Below are 17,659 nucleotides of genomic sequence, written 5' to 3'. Positions count from 1 at the left end.
CCAGTACAGCTGGGGAACATCCAGGTGCTCTTTTGCAAACGTTAAACATGCAGCAATGTTTTTTTTTGGATAGCAGTGGCTTCCGCTGTGGTATCCTCCCAAGAACTCCATTCTTGTTTAGTGTTTTACTTATCATAGATTCGCTAACAGGGACGTTAGCATATGCCAGAAACTTTTGTAAGTCTTTAGCTGACACTCTAGGATTCTTCTTCACCTCATTGAGCATTCTGCACTGCGCTCTTGCAGTCATCTTTACAGGGCGGCCACTCCTAGGGAGAGAAGCAGCAGTGCTGAACTTTCTCCATTTAGAAACAATTTTGTCTTACTGTGGACTGATGAACAGCACGGCTTTTGGATATATTTTTATAACCCTTTCCAGCTTTATGCAAGTCAACAATTCTAAATCTTAGGTCTTCTGAGAGCTCTTTTGTGCGAGGCGTCATTCACATCAGGCAATGCTTCTTGGGAAAAGCAAACCCAAAACTGGAGTGAGTTTTTATAGGGCAGGGCAGCGGTAACCAACACCTCCAATCTCACCTCATTGATTGGACACCAGCTGGCTGACACCTCACTCCAATTAGCTCTTGGAGATGTCATTAGTCTAGGGGTACGCACAACTTTTCCATCTGCACTGTGAATTTTTACATGATATGTTAAAAAAACACATGGAAACATTTAATTATTTGTGTGGTATTAGTTTAAGCAGACTGTGATTGTCTATTGTTGTGACTTAGAAGAAGATCAGATCACATTTTATGACCAATTTGTGCAGAAATCCATGTATTTCCAAAGGGTTCACATACTTTTTATTGCTACTGTATATCTTTTTGTTGATTTGTTGAATTTTTCCATTCACTTCTAGGTACAGACAACAGAATTAGGCTCCTTCATCCGGCATTACATTTAGAGGCTCTGACACTGAAGAGATAAGTATCTTTGCTCTATTTTTTAATAGTTATTCTACTTGAAGGACAACTATCAAAGTTGGTGTTTTTTTCCTGAACCCTTCTTATTAAGGGGAGTGACTTAGTAATAAGTGGTAATTATAGTAAAATAATTTTTTTCTTTATCCAGTGTTCCTCTGCTTTACCATGCAAACTGCATCACATGAAACTCCAGTCGGCGTTGGACAGAGTCCATGCTCCAGGGGACACAGTTATGTGCAGAGGCCTGTGTGTAGCAGAGTCTATAATATTCCCTCTCCAATGCTGCCAGAAAGCCAAGTGGCCATGGCAACAAGAGTGTGAGGAGCGCCCCGTCTCTGCATTGTACTGCAGATTGTGCTGAGGTACCTGTCCGGTACCCGAGAAACCCCTTTTCCACTATGACTTTGGACATTGGGAGGATAACTGTATAAATCTGGGCGGGGACATGTACGAGTAAATTGTGTGTTGCAGGAGGCTGCAGTGAGACAGACAGACAGACATATGTTATCCTTTCCCTTACATGCTTCTTTCATTTCAATCTGAGGACTGCTGTGAACCTGGCTTCAAAGCACTCAATGGGCTTGATTCACAAAGCGGTGCTAACTGTTAGCACGCCTGTGAAAAATCCCTTAGCACGTCTAAACAAGCTTTTTGCGCATAAAACTTTACGCGCGCAAAACTTTATGCGCGTAAAACTTTACGCGCGTACTGCACAGAGCGCAGGGCGCACCGAGCGAAGTGCCCATTAAAGCCTATGGGACTTAGCGCGCGTAAAACTTTGCGCGCATAAAACTTTACGCGCGCAAAGTTAGCGCGCGATCTGATTGAGAAATCCGGTGCTAACCTACTTAGCACCCTGGTTAGCGTGTCTAAAGACTTTAGACGTGCTAAGTAGGTTAGCACCGCTTTGTGAATCAAGCCCAATGTCTGTCTACTCACTGCAGCCTCCTGTGAAAACGTGAGGCTTCTTGTAAAACATGATGTACTTATCCCCGCCTAGATTCAATCAGTTATCTTCCCACCTCCAATGACATTGAGTAAGCTGTTCAGAGGGCACCGGACAGGCGGCTCAGCGTGGATCTGCAGTACAATGCACAGAGGGAACTTTCCTCACACTCTTGTTGCTGCGGTCACGTGGCTTTCTGCCAGCAGTGAAGGCAGGGCCAGTTCTAGGTACAAGTAGGCCCTGGGCAAAATTAAATTGGGGGGGCCTGATGCCCCCTCTCCAACCAAATCACCCTAGGGCCCCTTAGCTGGCAATCAGGTATGATCCACCCCCCCCCCCCCCCATCACACAGTATCATTAGGTGTCCTTCATATGTCCCCTAAAAAGCATTTTGGGGTTCCCATTATTCACCTTCTCCTTTTTCTATACAAAGTAAACACACAGCGTCCCCACTCTCATGGGTCGCCATAGTATCAGGGGAGGAGGGTCACCTTGGGGGGCCCCCAGGCTCTGGGGCCCTGGGGCAATTGCCCTCTTTGTCTCTATGGAAGCGCTGGCCCTGCATGGAGGGTGAATATTATTTAGACACTTCTACAAACAGACCTCAGGACATAACGGCGTCAGCTGTGAGGACTCTGCCATTGTTTGACGCCCACTGGAGTTACATGGGATGCAATTTGTATGGTAAAGCAGGGGTAGAGGTTAAAAAAAAAAAAAGATTTTTACTACAATTACCTCTTTGTAAAAGGGGTCCAGGAAAAACACAAACTTTGATAGTTGTCCTTTCATAACATTTATCTCACATTTTACATTGCTGTTTGAATCTAAGGCCTTGTTTGCAGTATGCACATTGCATTGAGCAATAGCAACTCTATTGGCATGTTCACAGCTCTGCACCACAACAGACTGCTTTATCCTAATGCACTGTCTGCAGGTGATTGTGAAGGTTATGCAGTCATTATGCAGTCATGCGGCTTCGTGTTACTGGGCATGCAGTGCACAGACTATACTCACACGCGTAGTACGGCCACACTTGTATACGGACAGGAGCCCCGCCATGAGAACATATTCCATGAGCTCTTACCGAATATGTTCAAACTAACCCTGTGCTGGAACGCAGGGCACCAGGACTATCCAGAGGCTTCCCTCTACTGTGGTCAGTATATATAGTTTCTTTTTTATTTGGCTTCAGGTTCAATTTGAACAACACAATTTTGAGGAAGTTCAGCCACAATAAATCAAAAGGTTTTTACCTGTCTCTTTCCAATACCTCGAAATACATGGACAGTTCCATAGTTGTATATCAGTTGAAGAGGGTTGTGTTTATGCAACTTAACTTTTAACAAATAGTACAAAAAAAGTTAAAACTAAGATCAGGTAAGGTAGACACACATGCCTAGCACTAACCAATCTAACCCCCGTCCGCCTGGCCTGGTGGTGCCTAACACTAAGGATCCCCCCAGGTGGTGCCTACACTAAAAATCTCTTGGTGGGTGCCTAACATTACCCCCCACCCACACACACACACGGGTAACCCTAGGTGGTTGCCTAACCTTAACCCCCCTCCCCCCCCATGCCTAACCCTAAACACCCCTCCTGGTCGCCACCTTTGGCATCTTAGGCGTCCATATAAAAATAAGCCATATACAGTCAATTTGGGTGCCAGACTCGCCCAATAAAATAGTGGGTGCCAGGCCCATCCACAATGCAAATTGCGCAATTTTACCATTATAGCCAATATACAGCTATAGCGTTAAACCATTATAGCCTATTTTTATATGGACGGTGGCCAAATGTGATGGCGAGTATCGCATCCAAATTTACGTGACCCACGATCTAGCCCTTTGTATGGAGGTGCCAGTTTTCCTAACTTCTTCAAAGGCCACTTGTTTCCTTCCATTAAACTACCGTATGTTCATTCAAAGAACACACATCACCACCCCATAAGAGAACCCAACATGTTTTATCCCCCCCTAAAAGGATAGGGGCTTTGCCAGGGATACACAGCCAAGTGCAGCAGTGCTAAGGTGCTATCAAACTAGTGAGAAAAACATGACCATAAACTAGTCACAGTGACACAGCCTTGTGGCTAAGGACCAAGCTAACCTTGTTACCTACCTTCTGACTTTCTATATAAACTGGATTCAGTTACACAGTAGCCGATCACCGGTGCTCCTAATGCTCCTAATTCTGTGTAAATGCTCCAGGGCTCCTAATGCTCCTAATTTCGTGTAATTTTTCAGTATTCTGATTCAATACGATTTTACCCCAAAATTTTGCATTACGAATGCAGCTGTAGCTGTAGCTGGTAATTATAAAAATTTAACATTAGTGTCTATGGCAGCACCCAATTCCTGGGTTGCATATCACGACTTAATGACCTTTTTCAGTCTTATGGGCCCTATAAAACAGTTTCACGCTTATTTCAGTGAGTAATAATAGCTTTCTGTTTCTAAGGCATTGCAACAATGGCCTCGATTCATTACCACATGCAGTAAGGCAGAAAGCAGCTGAATTTACCGAGCATTTAGGAAAATGTTAATTCATAAAGGCTGTTACCGCATGAAAGGCTGAAATTGCTCAGCAGTGAAGTAAATTTTCGACTTGTGCTGTAAATACCTCAACTAATGTCCAAAAAATGTCAATTCATAAAGATTAGATCATGCGGTAAAGCCCAGAAACAAGTGCAGTGATTGCCTCCAGCTCTGATATGGCAGAAAATCTGCGGTAGCCGGTAACTCACAGAAGCAGAGAGAGATAACCCATGAGTGACAGGAGCAGAAAGTCGATAGGAACAGCTCCCCTCTCCTGCAAGTCCCTGTGATATGCTCCCATATCTTCTAGGGAGAGTCAAGCTTCTCTACCCCTCCAAGCAGCTGAGCAGAGAGCCAGCACAAAAGAGGTTTCCCCTGCAGCCCTCCAGATGTTTAATATTTAGGTTCCTGTCTGACGATGCGGAGGAACAAGTGAGGAAATCACCTAAGCATGGCATGTTCAATGTTTCTTGGAAGTTCATCTAAACCAGGGGTCAGGAAGCTTTTTGGCTGAGAGAGCCATAAACGCCACATATTTTAAAATGTATTTCCGTGAGAGCCATACAATATGTTTCAAACTTGGACAGTAGGGCTCTCCTCCCTGTTGCCATGGTGATGTCTTTACAGTTGATCCGCCGGGCAGCGGAAGTGTCAGACACTTCTTCAGCTTCTCTTGGGTTTCAGCAACATCAGCAATTTCCCCAAGAGCCAGACAGTAGAAATACCGACTAACAGCTTGTACAATTAGCTAGCTGATTTTGGGGTTGATTCACTTTGTAGGACGAGATCCCCTCACTTTGGCCCAATAGGCTGCCTGTCAAGTTGGGCCAATCAAAGTGTGGGGATCTCGTCCCACAAAGTCACTGGACCTGACAGGGTCCAGAATGAAACAATTGAAGCAGCCGTTCGTTTTGGAATAGCACAAGTAAGTTAGTAGTGCATGCTTCAGCCTTAGCATGACTACTTTAAAAAAGGTTACTTGTGCTGCCACAGTAAGCTGCGCTGCTTGAGCAGTGTAGCTTTAGTGAATCAACCCCTAGTGATTTGTATGTGAGCCAGATGTAGCCATCAAAAGAGCCACATCTGGCTCCCGAGCCATAGGTTCCCTACCCCTGATCTAAACTGTGACACTATTTTTTTTTTTTTTTTAAGAAAGACTAGTAGACAGAGTCAGAGGGAGCAGAGGGAGTATAACAAACATGTTGTGGATGCCTTTTACTATTGCAATGCCATCACTGCACAGAGAACAGCATGTAACAAAACAAAGACAACTCCACACTCTTCTACTGTTTCCGAACACGTTTTTGTGAATTGAAGCCCAGTTTTCAGTAAATTACCAAGCTTCTACCTGACAACCTCACGTGAAAATCTTTATAAATTAGCAAACAAAAGTCTAAAATACCGAATGCAGTAGAATGTGGTATTTTATCGCACAGCCCTTTATGAATCAGAGCCATTGTGCCCAATTGTTTTTCTGTAGGTTGTAATATACTTTAAAGGGAACCTTAATTGAGAGGGATATGGATGTTTCCTTGTAAACAATACCAGTTGCTTGTCAGTCCTGCTGATCTCTTTGGCTGCAGTAGTGGCTGAATCACACACCTGAAACAAGCATGCAGCTAATCCAGTCTGACTTCAGTCAGAGCACCTGATCTGCATGCTTGTTGAGGGTCTGTGGCTAAAAATAGTAGACACAGGATCAGCAGGAGAGTCAGGCAACTTAAAAGGAAAAATCCATATCCATCTCAGTTTAGGTTCCCTTTAAATCTACACTCAGCTGAAAACAATGCACATAAGATTCTACTGTGTTATTATTTATTTAACAAAAGTGAAAACAAAACAGAGAATCCTTGTTTGTACACCCCATGATTCAGTATCATTTAGAACCACCTTCGCAGCAATGACTTGAAGTACCGGTAATCATTTCCTGTGTGGCTTTATCAGTCTCTCATATCAATGTGGAGGAGTGTATTCTTCTTTGCAACATTTTCTTTTTCACTCCATTGAGGTCTGCTGGCATTAGTTTATATACAGCTCCTATTCCTCCATGCATAACCGCTTCATTCTACTGGGCATGTGCAGACTTTACTTCATTCTACCGGGCAAGAACATTAACCTCCTTAGCGGTATGCAGGACACTGTGTCGGGCATATCGCTCTCTGCCCTCAGGAGTCCCCCAGGATTAATTAATTTGCTGCAATTGCTGCAAAACTTTTATCTGGCACTAGGCGGTGTTCGGCACCCCCCCCCCCCCAATCGCCTGCGATCACCCCGTTTATACATTACCCAGCCTGGATCCAGCGATCGCGCAGCCTCCCCCACACAGCTCCGGTCTCTGTATGGGGAGGATTGGGCTTGCGCATGACGTCATAACGTCATGTGCGATCCTCCCCATAGTGAAGACCGGAGCTGTCCGGGGAGGCTGCACTGATTGCTGGAGCCAGGCTGGGTAATATATATGGTATGGTAGGGGTCTTGACACCCTGAAGAAAGGACACAGAAAACACAAAAAGGACGGGAGCCCAATAGCATAATACGTTTTTAGTATAAGGTCTATAAGTGGTATAATGAAAACTACTCACAAAGGTGGGTTGCAGAGGGGCAACCGACCGCAAGAAGCAGGTGGAGACCATAAACCCGACTCCACTCGGGGTGGTCCAGCCGGACCTGGTGACGGTCGCTCTCTTAGGAAAATTGACAGTTGACCCCTGTGTTGTGAACCACATGCAGTTTGTCTGAACCCCTCCAACAGGATATGTCAGGGGGTATATAAGCACAATATTGGTGAAAGAGGCACCCTGGTGTGTATAAAATTCTTAAAAGCAAATAAAAACGAAAGAAAGGGAGGTAGCTTACCTCAAATAACAAAATCTGTGTAACAACAAAAGATTTATTACTAAGCACAGGCAACGCGTTTCACGGGTCTAAGGCCGCTTCCTCAGGCCAATAAAATAATAATAATTAGGACTCCTCAGTACAATCATATACAAAACCAATAAATAAATCAATACACAGTATTGACTAGAAAACATATAGTGGGAATTATGTTCAAACCTTAGATACAATACTATTTACATATGCAGCTCATTAGAAATTCTAAACATATCCATGCATATATATCTGTGTTAGCGAATATCCCCTGTTATACATCAAATCTTTTGCAAATTATCAATACAAATAAATTTGTCCAAAAGATGATCAAAACCACGTACATATGTATATATAAATACACACATACCTGTGCTGAGGGTATTTCCAATAATAATGCATCAATAATGCATAAACCCATTAGTCAGCAGGGAATTAAACTGCAATGGGCTAAGTGTAATCATAAAAAATAATAATAAAGGTTAGGGGCCAGAGAAATTAGTTTATAAAAACCTGTTCAAATGCAAACGTATGCAAACTTAAAAAACAGAATTGATTTGGACAAATTTATTTCTACACAAGTATAAAACTTGCTATAATTACTTGGCCAGTGAGCAACAAATCAAAATAATAATAAAAGTTAGGGGCCATAGAAATCAGTTGATAGAAACCTGTGCAAATGCAAACTTATGCAAACTAAAAAGCAGAATTGACTTGGACAAATGTACTTCTACACAAATGTAAAAATTTCTATAATTACTTGGCCAGTGAGCAAAAAATTAAAAAAATATTAATAAAAATTAGGGGCCAGAGAAATCGGTTGATTATCAACCAATTTCTCTGAACAGGTTTTTATCAACTGATTTCTCTGGCCCCTAACCTTTATTATTATTATTTTTTATGATTACACTTAGCCCATTGCATTTTAGATCCCTGCTAACTAATGGGTTTATGCATTATTGATGCATTATTATTGGATATACCCTCAGCACAGGTATGTGTGTATATATATATATACATACGTACGTGGTTTTGATCATCTTTTGGACAAATTTGTATTGATAATTTGCAAAAAGATTTGATGTATAACAGGGGATATTCTCTAACACAGATATATATATATATATATATATATATATATATATGCATGGATATGTGTAGAATTTCTAATGAGCTGCATATGTAAATAGTATTGTATCTAAGGTTTGAACATAATTCCAACTATATGTTTTCTAGTCAATACTGTGTATTGATTTATTTATTGGTTTTATATATGATTGTACTGAGGAGTCCTAATTAATATTATTTTAGGCACTGTTATTGGCCTGAGGAAGCGGGCTTAGACCCGTGAAACGCGTTGCCTGTGCTTAGTAATAAAAATCTTTTGTTGTTACAAAGATGTTGTTATTTGAAGTAAGCTACCTCCCATTATTTCGTTTTTATTTGCTTTTGAGAATTTTATACACACCAGGGGCGCCTCTTTCACCCATATTGTGGGTAATATATAAACTGGCTGGATCGGGGGATGCCGGACACTTGTACTAGCTAGCCTAGTGCTAGCTAAAGGTTTTGCAGCCATTGCAGCTAATTAATTAATCCTGGGGGCACAAACTAATAAAACCTCCCGAGCGGCGTAACGCTCAGGAGGTTAAAAAACATTAGGAACATAAACCATAAGAAACACAAGACATACGGTCCATTTATTACAGCTAGATGGCCGATCAGTTAAGACTTGTAAGCCGGTTGACTTGTTGGCGATAACATAGCCTCAGGCCACTGCTTGTTGGGGCAGGGGGGCACTGATAGGAGTACCTGGAGGGATTTTAACCACTTAAAGACCATAGGCTTATACCCCCTTAGTGACCAGGCAATTTTTTTTAATTCAGCACACTGCAGCTTTAACAGTGTGCTGCACGGCCGTACAGCTTACTACCCACATGAATCTTGCCTCCTTTTCTTGCCACCAGAACAACAGAGCATTCTGTTGATGGCATCTGATTGCTGCTCCAATGTATTTATTTATTTTTAAATAAATTTAAACTAAAATCACTGGAGATGGTAGTGCCCAGAAGACGGGCGCAAGATACTCTGGCCATCTCCATACATCGATGTAGATGGGAGGTGGGGTAGGAGCAGACTTCCTGAAGTCAACGATCAGTTCAACGGTTTTTGCAGTGTTAAGCACAAGACTGTTCTCCTTGCACCATCTGAAAATTCTCTCCACCTGCTGCCAGTACTCCTGAACATTGTCCTTTGTGATGAGGCCTACAATGGTGGTGTCATCCACAAACTTGATGACTTTAACAGTGTCCACTGTGGGTCTGCAGTTATTTGTGTAAAGGGAGAATAGCAGTGGAGACAGAACACAGCCTTGGGGGGCACCTATGTTTGTTGTCATTGCTTGTGAGTGGATGTCCCTCAGCTTGATGACTTGGGACCTGGTGGTAAGAAAGTCCGTGATCCAAAGGCGCAGGGTGTGATGGACTTCAAGTGTGGCTAAACCTTTCTAGATAATGTGTGGGCAGATGGTGTTAAACGCCGAGCTAAAGTCCAGGAGTAATATTCTGGTGTACGTATCTGGTCTGGCAATGTGGTCGTTGATGAGCTCCAGGCAGATATTTATTGCATCGTCTATGGACCTGTTTGCTCTGTAGATGTACTGGTAGGGGTCTAGGAGAAGCGAGGTGGAGGGCTTAAAGGGATACTGAGCAAGTTTAAAAATCACAATTTGTACTTACCTGGGGCTTCCTCCCGCCCACCGTAGGCCATGAGGTCTTCCGGCGTCCTGGCTCCTCTCCCGGTCCTGCTGGCGGCTCCGTTAATTCGCGACTTCAGCCTGAAGTCGCCAGGATGAGTCTTCGCTGTGCATGTTTTGCATCATCACGCCAGCCGCTACGCATCATCATGCTGGCCAGCTTGAGAGTCCTGCGAAAGCGTGGTTCAGAGTTAGAGAACCGCGCATGCACAGGATTCTCACGATGTGAAACGTGCATGGCGGGGACTCGTACTGCCGAATTCAGGCCGAAGTAGCCAATTAATGGAGCCGACAGCGTCACCAGGAGGACGCTGGGGACCTCATGGCTAACGCTGGGCTTGAGGAAGCCCAGGTAAGTACAAATTCGGATTTTGACTATATGACTTTAAGGATGGATAAGACCGCTCTTTCCAGGGTTTTCATAATAACGAACGTCAGGGCCAAGGGCCTAAAGTTGGGGACAGGTATGGTGGACCTCTTGAAGCTTGCAGGGACCTTGCCCTCCGTCAGTGACTTGGTGAAAACGGCAGAGAGAGTGGGAACGAGTTGCTGAGAGCAGGCTTTCTGGCATGCTGGAGACATGCCGTCAGGGCTGGAGGCTTTCCTGACTTTTAATGTTGACAGGAGGTGCAAGACATCAGCCTCAACCACCCCTGGAGGAGAGGGTGGGCTCAGGATATTGTTCTCAAGTCCAGGAGGGGGAGAGAATGATGCCAGGTGTTCCACAGGTGCTGTCTGACTCTCAAACCTGCAGTAACATTTTTTTTCGGCTAATTCAGGGCTGGGAGTTGCATGTTGGGGAGGGGGCTTGTAGTTGGTATCAGTCTTCATGCCTTTCCATACAGCCCGTGAGACATTTGAGTGCAGGTCATGCTTCATCCTCTCAGCATACGCCTTTTTAGCAGCTCTCGTTCCAAATTAAGGTCATTTCTTGCCTAGCTGAGGAGGACAGAAGAAAACCTCTTTTGGATCCAAAGGCTTCCCCCCAGCCACCAACCCCTGCCCCCCCCCCCCCCCCAACCGCTTTTAGCAGAGCCATAGGTTTACATTCATTTTTACAAAGTGCAATATGTCTTATGTCGTTTATTTGAGGTTGTATTTATGCTATTTTTTTTTTTTTTAAATAGCCACCTTCACAAAGTGTGAAAACTGTAATATTTTACAATACATAAATCATATAACATGATTTATCTTCATAAATTTTACTTGGATTTTACTTCTTTTTGTGTGTGTGTGTTAAATACATGTATCGGCAGACTGGACATGCAGCCAATGCTATCTGCACCCTTTGTAATGGAAGAGTACAGAGTTCTATCTATATGGCATGTGGACATGTCTTCTGCTGGAACTGCATCTCAGAGTATCAAAATGTCCCTGGCTTATTTCGAAATCACTGCCCAGAATGCTACAACAACCAGGTCAGAATCACGAATGAATTTGCTAAATGGAATACAATTTTCAGAACAGAGCTATGGATTACATGCGCCAGCTACACGAAAGGGAAGGGCCAGGGGATTGCAATTAAAAGGTGGGGGATATAGAAAGAATGCTGGACTAAAGGTCTCAGTGACCAGGTCTCCATAGAAACCCTGTTAAGCACACTTTGCTTTATATAGTTGTTCAATACACAATAAAAGGTGTGGGATGGGACTGTTGTCCAAGTATTATGCAAAAATATCATGAAGTTTTGAATCAGGATGATACCATTTATTGGCTACTTAAAAGAATAAGAGTAAGCAAGAGTTCGGCTGTATAGCCTTCGTCAGTCTTCAATCCTGTTTAGCCTGACGAAGGCTATACAACCGAAAGCTTGCTTACTCTTATTCTTTTAAGTATGTGGTATCATCCTGATTCAAAACACACACATGGCCAACCTGCATGATAGCTGGGCAAAAAATGAGGTTGCATGTACACTTGAGGAAGGGGGAAACCCCGAAACATGTCGTGTCGGCTACTGTTGTGATAAACGCAAGTTTAAAACGCCAGTTGAGTGCCTCCTTCATTTCGAATTGATAGCTGGGCAAAAACAGAAAGTTGTTCCGACTACTTGTACACATGTGGCCAACCTGCACGATAGTTGGGCAGGTTGATCCTTCGGTTGGATTGGGCAAACCGCTTGTTATCAGTTGGAAGTCTTGTCTTTTGCCAGCGTACACACGTCCAACTATAATCCAACAGACCAAGTTTAGATGATAGTTGAGTGGAATAGTTGCCCGTGTGTATGAGCAGTAGCAATAGGAGTTGCAGAGGTTGCAACCACATCGGGGCCCTTGGACCAGAGGGGCCCCCGAAGGGCCCTCCCTCATCTACAGTATTAGCTCTCTATTGGTCCTGTGCTCATAATAATGACTTCTATAGATACTTTCAATAGTGGTAATCAGTAACAAACTGTTCCCCATCCTCTTCTTGCACCTCTGACACTGTAGTTGTCATTGGCAGGTTTTGGTGCGCTGTATCAATTGTTATGTATAGAGCGCTTGGGAGGCCCCATTTTAAAACTTGCATCAGGGCCCACAGCCCCTTAGCTACGCCACTGTGTATGAGCCTTTAGCAGCAAGGGTGAGGAGTTGACAGTGGGTGTTGTTCTTTGCCAAGGGCACCTAAAAGGGCAAGAAATGGGCACAACTCAGGTGTGGGGGGATACATCTCAAAAGAAAATGTAACTTGAACATATTGTTTTCTCTGTCACTTACCCACAGAATAGTGTGAGTGAGGCTGCAGTGGCTATAAGCAACTCACAGTTCTCACTCTATATACATTTATGCATAAGGTCAAATGATCATTGACAACAAATTCCATGAATGTGTGTTTTAATCGCCACTTTTTCACTTTACTGATTGTAACTTCTGTTCTTTTTTTGTGCAGTGCCTTCAGCTGGTGTCTGTGGATAGAAATGGTCAGTTATACCTCCAGGAGTCTGTGCTGCGGAGGTGCTTCTTGGAGTATAAAGACTGTAAAGACTACCCTTCCTATGTGATCAGCGTGGTGGGAGAGAGGCATTCAGGAAAATCTTTCTTGATGAATTATCTGATGAGAGCCCTTCGGAGTCTGGTGAGACTGACAAATGTATTAGGTTTATATCATACAGTAGATGTCCATACATGAAACTTGAGGCTAAGAACACACTTAGCAGAAACGCCGTAGGGCCCTCCCTCAACCGCAGTATTAGCTTTTTATTGATCCTGTGGTTGTAATGATCACTTCTATAAATGCTTTGTATGATAATAATCATTAACAAGCTGTTCCCTGTCCTCTTCTTGCACCTCTTACACTGCAGTTGTCCTTGGCAGGTTTTGGTGCGCCGTAACAATGTACTGTATAGAGTGCTTTGGGGCTGAGGGGGGCCATGAAAAACTAGCATCGGGGCCAGGGCCGGATTTACCATAAGGCATTGTAGGCATGTTCTACAGGTGCCTGATGATGGAAAGGCAGCTGACTCCCCTTCCCAAGTGCCTCGTCCCCCACCTTACCTATGCAAAGTCCAGAGCGGAGTGTATATGAGAGGTTACTCACCCACGTCACGGCATTCCACTGACCAGATCTCTCTTCAGTCGGGGGCAATGCTAGCTACCTATGATGGACAAGGGAACTAAGAGAGAGATGACAGCTGGGCCAGCCAGCGCACTTGCAGTGCAGTTTGGTGGGGGTTTGTGGGTGAATTTTAGGGTGCCAGGACATCTGTGCCTATAGGCTCCTGTGATGTAAATTCGGGCCTGACCGGGGCCCATAGCTCCTTAGCTACGCCACTGCAGAGAAATTCAAGTTTTATACTGAGGCCCCTCAATCAATCTGTATATAGTTGATTTGGATAGCCCCAGTGTCAAAGCACTGGAGGGGAACAGTAAGTTAAAGATTACCACAAGAAGTAATTATTATCAGCACAAAACCAAAGAAGAGCTAATAAAGTTGAAGGAGAGTCCCCGGTGGGTGCCTTTGATACAGGTGCCCTGGTGCATTTGCAATCTCTGCGTCCCCTATTGAAATAAATAATCACAATCATTTATTTTGCCAAGTACAACGGGGGTTGTACCCGGAATTATTTTTGGCACATACAGGGTCGGTGATAGTACAGTAGCAGCAAAATCATAGAAATATACAAGATAGTTGCAGAGATATTTAAGCAGTCATCATATTACATTGCACGCTGCACATTACACATACATTTGACTAGATGGGTCCGTCTGAGTGCTATGTCAAGCGGAGCTGCCACACTCTATGCGGCGCTCAACTGCTCTGCAGCTATTACAGACACCCCACCACATGTCGTGGAAAGTGCAGGTGGTGAAATAGAAAGGAGAGAAACAAGAAAGGAGCGATAGGAGAGAGATAGAGTCCGAGGGTCCCCACCACTGGCGTAACAATAGGGGATGCGACCCTGCCGCCGCGGGGGGGGGGGGGGGGCCTAGGGCCCACTCAGGGACTTTTGTGGGGCGGGAGGGGTCGCAGCATAAGAGGAGAGATTGGCCGCAGATCGGTGGGGAGGGGGGACATTCCCCCCCCTCCCTCAGGCTCTCCTCTCAGCGCTCCCCCTCCTGCAATCATTGGTGGCAGCGGGCAGGCAGCGGGCAGGCAGCGGCGGCGGCAGGCTGAACACATTACCTCCTTCTCGCCGGAGGTCTTCCGATCTCTAAGAGCAACTTCCTGTTTACACAGGAAGTTGCATGAAGCTCTTAGAGCGCTGCAAAGAGGCACTGGAGTGGTGGCTTAGCTCATGTGTTGCAGCCAGCGTGTGGGGATGGTGTCCTGTCCTGCATGTGTGCACAGTGGCAGTGGTTACAACTGGCATGTCCTGCAGCAGAAGTCTAGCAGTGACCTGCATGCTGGGCCCCCTGGTATAGATGTTCCAAATGGCTGAGGAGAGATGAGGCATGCCCAGCGGCGTGCACAGAGAGGACACCTAGAGCTGATTTGATGGAGTGAGAGCCAGATGGGGCTCCTGCCATGGCCATGGTGGCTCTGTACAGCTGGGGAAGTGGCGGCTGGTCTCCTGCTCAAGCAGTGCTGGTGGGGTCCTGGTCTCCTTAGCAGCGGTGGTACAGTAAGGCTTGTGATCCTACGTGGACGCTGAGCTCTGGGTCGGCTGCTCTCCCATGTGTTTGCCTCGTTGTGGTGGAGGGGTGCCGATTGTCTTGTCAAGGGTCCTGGGGAGCCAAGCCTCAGCGGCAATACGGCTGGTGTGTGTCCGGATCCACCGCCGCTCTAGCATCAGCGGCATCATGTAGGTTTGAATCAGCTGGGGTGTCCCACATGGCAAGCCGTTCCTCCTCAGAGCGAGCGCTGGAGAGCCGGAGCCTGTGGGGCAAGTGTACCGCACACTGCACCGATGGAGTGGGGGATCTGGGACAAACCCCTGCAGTATGCCATGGCCAGGGGAGGACCCGAGAAAAGGAGAAAACAAGTTGTTACAACCAGAGCTCTGTGGCCATGGCTTCCTATCCAGGCGCCATCTTGCACCTAAAGAAAGAATAGAGAGAGAAAGAGAGAGAGAGAGAGAGAGAGAGAGAAAGAGAGAGAGAGAGGGAGAAAGAAGGAAAGAAAGAAAGAAACAGAGAGAAAGAGAGAAAGAAATACCTGATTACTTCCAGCACTTCTTCCAGGATTACTCTGTTTCAGGATACCAGCCTTTCAAAATAAGTCATCCAGAGCCGAAGCTCGGAATCAAAATCAGATACTTACCTTAAAGAGTAACTGTCAGGCATAACATCTAAAAGTAGCTGTTAAATAAGTTAAAAGGATGCTAACCAGGCAATTCAAAATAATAAATAAAAAATCCCCCCCCCCCCCCAATACAATATAATTAATGCCCCCAGACTATTATCTCGAATGGCTGCCACAGAAGGGAAGTTGCAGTGCATGCTAATTCAGCCTGATTGGCTGAAGCCTCTATCCCTCCCGTTTTCCCCTCCCACACCTCTGTTCCTCTGTGATTGGCCGCCCTGTTTTCCTTTACTATGCTGGAGTTCGCAGGTTGATTGTTTTCAAATTTTTGCTATTTCTAGCTTTAGAAGGTAATTTGTTCTTAACTCATGAATGGCAATTTAGGCAAAAATGGCAATTTATGGCAAGAGTTTTGGCAAAAATGTTTTTTTTTTGCGAAAAAGCAATGTATTTTCAAAGTTGAAAATAGCGTTTTCGATGCTAAATGACTGCAAACAACATTCACGCTAAAAAAACTGAAGATATCTCGCTGCACCAAGTGGTTGGGTAAACGTAGAAAATGTATTGTTTATTCCGACATCTTGCTATGATTAAAAGACCACTATCGCGAAAATTGTAACATTTAAAATACATGTACACACACTAAGTGCTTTTCAAACTAAACAAAACCTTGAGAATCCCCTATGAGGAGATGGGTTAGTCCAAAACCTGTTGGTTCTGTTGGTTCTGTCAGATTTCTTCTACCTACTGTAAGTGACAGCAACATAGGAGAAAAGTAATTTATGGCTCATTCTACTCTGGAAGAAACATACTTCTTATTTGTATGTGTTTGCATGTAATTTAAATTTTACAATTTTTGGTGATAGTGGTCCTTTAAAGGGACTCCGAGCAGTAACTCAATTCAAAATCTGAACTTACCTGGGGCTTTATCCAGCCCACCGTAGGTCAGGAGGTCCCTCGGCGTCCATCTGGCTCTTCTCCCAGGCCTTGGTCAGAAATGGCTCCCCGGCGGCTCCCGGCAACACTGGGCCCGAGTGTCGGGCTCCTTCTTCCTGAAAGGTGACGTCAGTTGTCACCACGCCGGCCGCATCGCGTCATCACGGCGGCCGGCGTGACAGTAGTGCGCATGTGCGATTAAACCGCACATGCGCAGCACTGTCACGCCGGCTGCAGTAATGACGCGAGGCGGCCGGTGTGGTGACGACTCACATCACCTTTCAGGAAGAAGGAGCCCGACACTCGGGCCCAGTGTCGCCGGCAGCCATTTCTGACCAAGGCCTGGGAGAAGAGCCAGATGGACGCCGAGGGACCTCCCGACCTACGGTGGGCTGGAGAAAGCCCCAGGTAAGTTCAGATTTTGAATTGAGTTACTGCTCGGAGTTCCTTTAAGGAGCCACACTATGCTCAGATACGCATGAGCTTTTAGTTGTACATTACGATGTCGGAATAAAGATTTTCTACGTTTACCCAACCACTTGGTGCAGCGGGATATCTTATTCAGTTTTTTTTTGCCTGGATTTGGCGTTTGATTCCCAGCTCCCCCCCGGCTACAGAACGTGAGTGCAGTGGCCATATCTGTGTCACTTTCAACATTCACGCTGTTATCAAACTTTATATGTGTAGATTTACTTTTCACTTCTACACTTAGGGCCTGTTTCCACTATAGCAAATCTGCATTCGTTTTCTGCATGCAGATCCGCATAGCCAAGGATAGTAAATGGTCCTGTTTCCACTTGTCAGTTAGGGCCCATTTCCACTATCGCGAATTCGCATGCGTTTTTCGCATGCAAATTCGCATAGCAATACAAGTGAATGGGACTGTTTCCACTTGTCAGGATTCCTTTGCGTTTTTCTGTGCAGAAAAAATTCGCATGGAAGAGCCATCAAAATTTGCATACCGCAATGCGAATCGCATACAATGTATTTAATAGGAAATTCGCATGAGGTTTGGATATGCGAATTTTCATGCGAA

General features: G+C 44.9%; 1 protein-coding gene across 2 annotated transcripts in view; it reads left to right on the top strand.

The window, feature by feature from the left end:
• Nucleotides 1-17,659, top strand: part of LOC137562862 (RING finger protein 112-like) — an 80,282-nt gene that overhangs the window by 21,997 nt on the left and 40,626 nt on the right. For both annotated transcript variants that reach the window (XM_068274634.1, XM_068274633.1), the window contains 3 exons: nt 863-928; nt 11,276-11,447; nt 12,895-13,080. In XM_068274634.1, coding sequence (XP_068130735.1) covers nt 927-928; nt 11,276-11,447; nt 12,895-13,080 — 360 coding nt within the window. In that variant the 5' untranslated portion in view covers nt 863-926. The remainder of the gene's footprint in view (nt 1-862; nt 929-11,275; nt 11,448-12,894; nt 13,081-17,659) is intronic.

The sequence above is a fragment of the Hyperolius riggenbachi genome, chromosome 3 (assembly GCF_040937935.1).
Source record: "Hyperolius riggenbachi isolate aHypRig1 chromosome 3, aHypRig1.pri, whole genome shotgun sequence".
Taxonomy (NCBI): Eukaryota; Metazoa; Chordata; class Amphibia; order Anura; family Hyperoliidae; genus Hyperolius; species Hyperolius riggenbachi.
Note: the sequence above shows the minus strand (reverse complement) of the source record. Positions and strands in the feature narration are given on the sequence as shown.